Source organism: Arachis hypogaea, chromosome 18 (genome assembly GCF_003086295.3).
Source record: "Arachis hypogaea cultivar Tifrunner chromosome 18, arahy.Tifrunner.gnm2.J5K5, whole genome shotgun sequence".
Classification (NCBI taxonomy): Eukaryota; Viridiplantae; Streptophyta; class Magnoliopsida; order Fabales; family Fabaceae; genus Arachis; species Arachis hypogaea.
In genome coordinates, this window is record NC_092053.1 from 133,621,394 (window position 1) to 133,629,925 (window position 8,532).

Genomic DNA, 8,532 nt, shown 5'->3' on the forward strand with positions numbered 1-8,532 from the left:
ACAATGATTAAATGACAGAGTTGTATGAAAATAAAATCTTGTTTTATTCATCCTAGCAATCATTCCACTTGAAAATAAAAAAAAAAAAAAATTATGAACAATCTGCTTATCAAATTTGTTACCAAAATAAAAGGTTTAATTACTATATGCTAAATAGTGTAAAAGAATTGATGACATTTTTGTATTTGAAAAAATGTTTCAATATGACAACACTTATGTAGGAAACCTTTTATACACTAAAGTGCCCCAAAATTAAAATCATATTTGAATAAATATAATATGGTATGTTTATGAAAAACTACATAGGTATAGCATCATATTAGGTAGTGTTTCTACCCATTTCATGCCAGGAATTCAGAAATACCAAGCAAATAAGCAAAAATTTGAACAAAACTAGTACCATAGAAGTAAATGTTCAAATTAAAGCTTTTCCTTCAACAATAACATTCTATATAGACATTAAAAAAAGTTAAAAATGACAAAGTCCCTTTAGGACACCAATGCCCAGGGATACAACAACATAAACCAAAAATACAAATATAAACAAGATAATCTTGAGAACAAAACATCCTTGAAGAGTTTGAGACTCACAATGATGTATGTGAACCAATCTCAAAGGGAACTTCAAATTGTCATGTCCATTCAAAGCTAGCCAAAATTTAAAGCTTTTCGGTTAAGCCATACTCTCTAAAGTTGTCCAGTGTAGCATGACGGCGCCATGCAAGGAAAACATAAAGATAACACTAAATATCAGCAACTTCATTCTGGTTATGTACCTCGGTCCTCGGCCTCCAAAAACTCCTGCAAAGGCTCCTCTATAAGCCAAAATTGTGAGCCCACCTGTCCTAACGGCTCCAACTCCATGTCGACTGATCAAAAAAGAGAATGTCAATATACATACTTGGGTTGGCATGAAATACAGCATAGTACTGTTAGTGCCTGAGGCTACTATGGTCAGGTTTTCGATGAACTCAAGGACGACTCTACTCCATTAGCAGATTCATCTCCGGCTGCAGCTGAAGAACTCCCTTGGTTGCGATTCTCATCGTTAGCACTCGTACGAGATTTTCCTGGCCTTGTTCGAATATTGTTTCCCAAGGGGAAAGGCTCCTGTAGACAGTTCATTAAGTATCAGCTAATGAAAATTCGAACCAACTTTTGACTGGTATATCACTATATCAGTTCCTTGGTAAATTATAGACTAAAGGACAAGCTAATTTACCGGATCACCAGCATTTGGGCCATCCGTGTGGAAGAGAATGGGGCGACAACGTTTATCTTCATTCATTAGACTTGAATTCTGGAAATGAGCAATCAGAGCAGCTTTTCCTTGAATTCGGGCATATGCAAGTACAGCTACTTTCTCACTGTTAAACTTCTCCCATTTTTTCCCATTAAAAGCCTGCAAAACAGTTTCAATATTAGCTTCATCAATTTATGCACAAGCAAACATATTAACTAAATCATATTGCATACAAGACATTATTTCATACTCCATGAAGTAAATTCTTTGTGCTCCATGGAGTAAAAAAGAATTTCTCATTGCGTACATAAATAACTTGAATTACTATAACATAAGAACAATCAAAGAACCTGATGGAACTGAATAATTTGACCAGGGTCAATCATGTTGATGAATGCATAGCCAACATTACATTTGTTCTGCAACCATGAATAGAATTGAGTTAGAAACAGTTATGATTGTTTTAAGATAAGGAAAGAACTAACAAACTCCAAATATATGCTTGCCTTGAAGTCAATTGGCAAATACAGAAAATCATAAGTTCCCCGACATTGCTCATCGATGGCAGCAAGAAGCATCTTTGAAGTATACCTGCCAAAATAATAAAACATCTAAAAAGATCAACAAAAATTTGCATGATTTACTCCATGTAAAATCAGTTGGGAAAAACTGATTGATTAAATACAAAAAGGGAATGTAAAAACGTGTGATTCCATCTGTAACGGAAAATGAGTCAAAATGCAAAAGGTAAGAATTAACAATCAAATGCTAAAGACAATACCATTAACTGTAAAATGTGTACTTAAATAAAATGTCAAGAAGCTAGGACGACAAATGGCATACTTGTTTGGAATATTTTTTATCATAAGTGTGGTTCGGTTATCTTCCCCGCGCAATATGCGGCCTAGATCAAGCTCATATTGCTTTTTATCAGCACTGTTAGTATTTGCTTCACTTCTACGATGATAGAGGCTTCTCATCCGTTCATTGGCCGAATCAAACTTCAGCATTGAATTCATGGGAAGTCTCCCTGGGAAAAAATGTGACAACTTAGGAGATCCCTGCCCAGCACTGGATGACAATTCTGTACTGTTCCCACCCACATGAGAAAACATGTTGCGAGAAGACAAGTCCGGAGGATGCATCTGCCAAGAACCATGAAAACCTGTACTTCCTAAAGATCCCATTCGAAAACTAGAAGCTTCAGGAGACTCTCCCAAGTAAGAAGGCTGTCTTTCCCAGGGTGAGGCAGTAACGACCGGTGCTGATCCGACATGATGGTCTATCTGTGATGATCTCAGCACATGAGGTGGTGTTCTAGGAAAGCCGGGCATCTGCGGAACACCAGGAGCACCAGCACCATTAATAAAGGATGGTGGTGTTTTATGCCAAAGCATGGCATTTGATGGAGGTTGCTGATGCAAGTTGGAGTTGTTCCACATATGATAAAGTCCCTGAGGCGGGCGGCTCCCGTTTCCTGAAACTATTGAATTCACATCAGATATCTCTTCATGCTACAACCACTCAGCATATACCACTTGCATGCTGATAGAAAAGCCAAATTCAAGACAACTATTCAATCCGGAATGCTTAGTCTCAGATAGACAAGGACAAGTCTAAATTTCAACAAATATTAAATAATTTGACTTTTGAAGGACAGCCTTGGAGCAACGGTTGAGTTGTCTCCGTATCTCAAGGTCACGCATTCAAGCCATGGAAACAGCCACTAATGTAGTTATCAGGTGTTAGGTTGTGTACATTACACCCTTTGGGTGCAGCCCTTCCCCGGAACTTGCGTTAATGTGGGATGCTTGTGCACCGGACTGCCTTTTTTTTATTAAATAATTTGACTTTTGTGTATAAGTTAAAATTTCAGTTATTTAAAAATATTATGAAAATATTGACAACAGTATGCATCATCATAAAAATTGCAAGGATGCAGTTTGAGGAAAACAGTAGTAGAATGAACAATGCACTTACCTACTGCATTAAATTCAGCTAGGTTGCCAGGTGAGCCAATCCCCTGAATATGCCTGCTGTCCGACAATTCTGTCGATCCAGTTCCAATACTGGCAGCAACATTGCTGATGGGGTTTGAAAAGTTGTAGGGACTACCACTAGCTAAACCATCATGAAACTCAGGTAAAGAATGAGGATGGAACCTTGTAATAGATCCCAGTTTCATTGCATCAACAACATTTGCAGACTCGTAAACTCCGGATACTTTTCCACCAGAAGCCCCTCTTGCCATCTTTGGTATGCTAGAACCCACAGGATATAATGCATTATCAACAAAACCATTCAGAGGTATCCTTTTTGCAGATTGAAACCCCTGATTATATCCACTCTCCAAGCTGCCACCAGATGTGGCTGCTCCAGAAGATGTTGCTGTAAATTACATATGTAGTGAGACCAAGAACATCTCAACTTCATAAGGGTGAAAATAAGCCGAAGCAGACAAAATCATACCGTTCTGTCTTAATAAGTTATCACTAAGATTATGAACAAAATCTGGTTCTTCTTGTCCCTTTTGAGACTGCTGCATTAGACTACAAAAGCAAGGTTTCCAGAATTGTTAAAAAGGAAAGAGGTAATATTTTCCCATCATGGTGATTAAAGACTTAATCACTAAAGACGAAAAATACTATCAAATGGAGCAAAGTTAAATATGCAGATCCAAAATAAAGATTCCGTGTAGAGATCATTAATTACAAATGGACACATAAAAAGCAGAAGAAAAAGTTTTAAAATATTCTATAACAAGAAGAAAATAAATTAAAACTAAAAGTAGAAGGGAGAGCCAATACATAGCATTTCTAGGATGGCCAGGTTCAAGCTTGATCTGCTTCCCAGGAATGCAGATCCTGTTCGAAGCACCAAGAGAAGCTTCTGCAGCTCGCACATCATAGAACTCGATGAATTTCACATGATTCACTTCAGGAGATTCATATATCTGCAATTACACAATAATTATCAATGCCAAAATCATCCTTGTTAAGACACATGAAGCAAAAAGGGTGAAAGCCCACAATAAAAACTTACTTCTTTAATTTCTCCATATAATGCGAAAATATGCTTAAGTTCCTCATTTGAAACAGATGAATCAAGACCAGATATCATCACACCACCATGACCAATATCCTTTTCTGGAGCATTGCCCTAACATGCCATCAAATAAAGATAAAACCATAAGCAAAGCAAAAGAACTTGAAATACAAAGTAACTGACAAGGGAAGAATATAGCAGTAACTACCTTTGGAATTGAATAATGTATATCAAGCTTTCGAGATCTCAACGACTTATGTTGGAGTGCTTTCATTGCATTTTGTGCTGCCCTTATATCATAATAAGAAATCATGACAAAACCGCGAGGCTTGCAAGCGGTATACATGGTTCGGATATCTCCATATTGCTGCCAGGAAAAAATAGTCCATTAAAATTTTATGATTAGTGGTATGATAATTAAAGAAATTCTGAGACAGCATCTACCAGCATAAGAAAATAAATGTTTCACCTCGAAGAGAGTCTTCAGCTCAGAGTCATCTACATTGCTATTAATGTTTCTAACAAAAAGTGTCCTAGAAGATTGGTCACCAAAAGGAATTTTTCCTTTGGAACCTCCGAAATAACCAAGATCTCCTTCTAAGCCGCTGGCTCTTTTTCCTGAAACTAGATGTTCATCTCCTTCTAACTCCATGCCTCCCCCACTGCTAAACAAATCAAAATCTTCGAAATCATCATTTGCTTTGGCATGAACATTGGATCCTAACTCATCAGCAACACCAGAAAACAGGTCATCCTCATCAGGAAGAAGATTCCCAATAGTGTCAGCCTCAATTTCTTGAAGAGATTTATATGGTTCTTCCTCAGGAAGGGAACCAACGGAAACAGACTGATCCCGGAAAACATCATTCCCCATTAATCTCACTGCACCAAGAAACACATATAAAGAGGCCCATGAGGATATCAACTCAACTAATATAAAACCAAAATGAATAGAAAACTTTTCTTAGTTTGCATCTCAAGTTCTAGTAAGATAAAAGGGCATCAGTACTAATTCCTTTACCACTCTGCATTAACCATTATACAAGCATGCAAATATCTTAGCATGGATAAAAAGATTCTTACACTTTTGAGTAAACATATCAGACAATGAACTTGAGAATAGACTGCTTTCACGAGAGGCAGCATTGGCGACAATCTTGTTCCCAATGAAACCATACGAGCTAGATGCCGGCTGCATACGCACATCAGTCCATGATCTTGGATGATAGTTAAGTAACTCCTTGGAATCCTTCAGCACATCTGCAATGCCTTCTTTACCACCGAAACGTGTGCTTCCTGTGCCTTCGGAAGATAAACCAGTCTGCGACATCGGCAAGCCTGTTTTTGCATTCATTCCACGGGGTGATGAAGCATTCAAAATGCTGCCAGGTGATGCTGTGATCTCACTCTTTCCTGAAAATTTCATCAACTTTAGTTTATATTGAAACAACCTATATTTATTTGTTTGGAAGATGAGCTGCTTGTTTACAGAACACATAAATCAACACTCAACAAACAAATGCATGTAGAGATGGATATTACATTATTTGCCTTAAAAATTAGCATAAAAAATAGCAGTGAAATCTTAAGAGTAAACATACCAAAAACGCATACATGAGCTTCAATATAACAAATTGAAACATCTATATTAAGATATCATAATTAATAATCATAGTTTTGCAACAATTAAAGCGTTTAAAGGATGGCATCATAAATTATACATGCATTACGAAGCATTAATAAAGGTTGCAGCAATTAGGTTTTCGCAACAAACTGAAACAATAGTATCAATTGTAAGCTAGAGTCAAATACTCAATAAACATACTTGCAACATTGGAAAGTTATCATTGTCTTATCCAGTAATTCATAGCAAATGAAAGACAGATATAGGTTAGACAAGCATACTAGCATTCAACAACAAGTGAAAGATGTACTAGTTTTAGAGTACAGAGCAATTACTTGTGTTAAGGCTATTTCACAACTACATTTATAATCATGTATTCCAAATGCAACAAAACAATTATAAGAATTTGAAACAGAAAGTGAGAGAAATATTACTTTTAAATCCCAAAAGGGAGTTTCAATCAAAACCCCAATGGCATCATCTAAGGCATAAGATTCTAAACCCAAATACAAAACTGTTCATGCAACCTCTACGTACAAAAAATTAGTTAGTAGATACTCAGGGCAACAACGATAGAATTTAACGACACGAAACAGAACAATAACTTGTGTGGGACTATTAACAAATGATGAGTTGATAGGACCTAACCTTGCGGGTATCGCTCGTGAATAGATTTTTGCTTCCGTAATCCAGGATTCTTCTGCTCATACAAAATTCCACACACTTTTAGAAAAACCAACAATAGTTCAAAAGGGGAATATCATCAAGATCACACATAATTTTATCAACCTTTTGGAAACTAGTGCCAAAGTTCTTAAATTTATATGATAAAATTTAAGAACACCAAAGTGAGAGAGTGAGGATAATCCTCACCTCTGGAGGAAAGGAGATGTCGTCGTAAAAGTGAGACGAGGTCGAAACGCCCCTCTGGTTCATTACTTCAAAAGGCATCCTTCAGCTGAGAATCCAGAAATCCACAATCTCACTTACTAGCCTTTATTTCCCTATCATCTGCTGGAAAATTTAAGGTCATTTGCTATACACAAAGGAAATGACATATAACAATGAATATACAAAACCAATCCACATAAAAAAATCTAACCCCATTTCAAACCCACTAAAAAAATACCATCCATCATAACTCTAAGAACAAAACCAACCCCAAAACTGAAGAATCAAAGAAAGGTAACAAAAAGGGGACTACTTTAAACTCTTTTAGAGGTGCTACATGAATTACAGCTTAAAAAGGGAAAATCAAAGATATCAAACCAGAAACAGTAGCATCTACCACTGAACAGTACCAGATGGAACAACAGCAAAGGATGAATAATATATTAGAAGAAAAAAACTATCAGAAACATCGTTGCTCACCTACCAACAACCTAACACAGCCTAGAAATTCGGCTGCAAAAAAGATAAAATTATGAAAAATGGACAAAATCATCCACCGGAATTGAAAAAAAAAAAGATAGAAGGAGTGAAAAGAATTTACATGAAAAATAAAATAAAAAAGACCCGGAACAAACGCAGATCAAGACGGAAGGGTAAGAAATTCAATTTTTTTTCAACAACAGTCTAATCTAACAGATCAAAAAGAATAACACAGAGGAGGTTCTAATCTGAGCAAGAAATCATATCCACTGGCACCAAAGACAAAGATAATTCAAAAAAAATCAAAATCTATTCTGACTTAAACAAACAGATACCAGTTTCAACGAAAATTCTCACCTTTGTTAAAAAATTTCAACACAAACACCAAACCCCAAGAAAACAACTTTTTTTTTCTATCTCTTCCTTCAAGCTCAGGAAAATGAAATTGAATCTTTGGAGAGGGTCCTAGAAGCTTATATAGAGCAAGAGATCTCTGTAGAAACCCTCTTTGCTTTTGTTGTTTACTGCATTGCCTCGTTGTACACCCCTTCACCGCCCGAAAAAGAGGGTCAAGATGAAGGAAGTAACGTAAACATTAACACCAAAAATTGTTGGTTTCTGCCGAACGAATTCTGAAATATTTTCTTTCCTATGTAATAATAACAACACCAAGCGAAAACAAGGAAAATGGAAAAAAGTGATGTAATCCAAAATTCGAAGTTTGAATCGGAAAAAATGGAGATTCCGGCAACCGCGGAGCGGAATTCCGGCGAGATTTTGCACTCGCCGGTTGCCCTCTCTGGTTTTTTGGGGAAAAAATAATAAAAATTTGTTCTCAAACAACGCAACAATACAGAGTTTGAGTCTTTCTGACAGAGAAAGAGAGAGAAGAAAAGGGTGTTAGTTGGCTTTAAAAATATTGAATTAAAATTAAATTAAACAAAGACAAAAATCTTTGAAACTATATATTAGGAAGAGAAAAACTAGCATCAGATATATAGGATGGTGTTTTAGATTTTCTGTAATAGTAATTATAATTATGTTATTTTAATTTTATTGAATTGATGTTATAAAATACTTATCTTGCAGAAATAATTATGTAAAAGAAAGAATAAGTATAATTAGATGATTATATAAAATAATTTATATATTAATGTATTAAAATTATTTTTTTTTAATTATTAGTCAATTATTATAATTGTTAAGAATTTAATATGATTTATGATGCTATAAAAAATTTATATAAACA

General features: G+C 35.7%; 1 protein-coding gene across 4 annotated transcripts; it reads right to left on the minus strand.

The window, feature by feature from the left end:
* Positions 1-397: 397 nt before the first annotated feature.
* LOC112771656 (protein MEI2-like 4) lies at positions 398-8,253 on the minus strand. Of its 4 annotated transcripts, none has more exons than XM_025816447.3 (15): positions 7,641-8,253; positions 6,786-6,923; positions 6,561-6,612; positions 5,372-5,701; positions 4,758-5,170; positions 4,497-4,655; positions 4,286-4,402; positions 4,051-4,196; positions 3,713-3,792; positions 3,224-3,631; positions 2,087-2,720; positions 1,750-1,834; positions 1,594-1,662; positions 1,223-1,402; positions 398-1,110 (listed from the first exon to the last, which is right to left on the minus strand). In XM_025816447.3, exons 2-15 carry the CDS (start codon positions 6,861-6,863, stop codon positions 955-957), a joined length of 2,907 nt encoding a protein of 968 aa, XP_025672232.1. In that variant the 5' UTR covers positions 6,864-6,923; positions 7,641-8,253; the 3' UTR covers positions 398-954. The 4 variants fall into 4 exon arrangements, with proteins under 4 accessions (XP_025672232.1, XP_025672231.1, XP_025672233.1 ...); XM_025816446.3 differs by having other exon boundaries at positions 2,087-2,726; XM_025816448.3 differs by having other exon boundaries at positions 2,087-2,726; positions 6,702-6,923.
* Between the last annotated feature and the right edge of the window lie 279 nt (positions 8,254-8,532).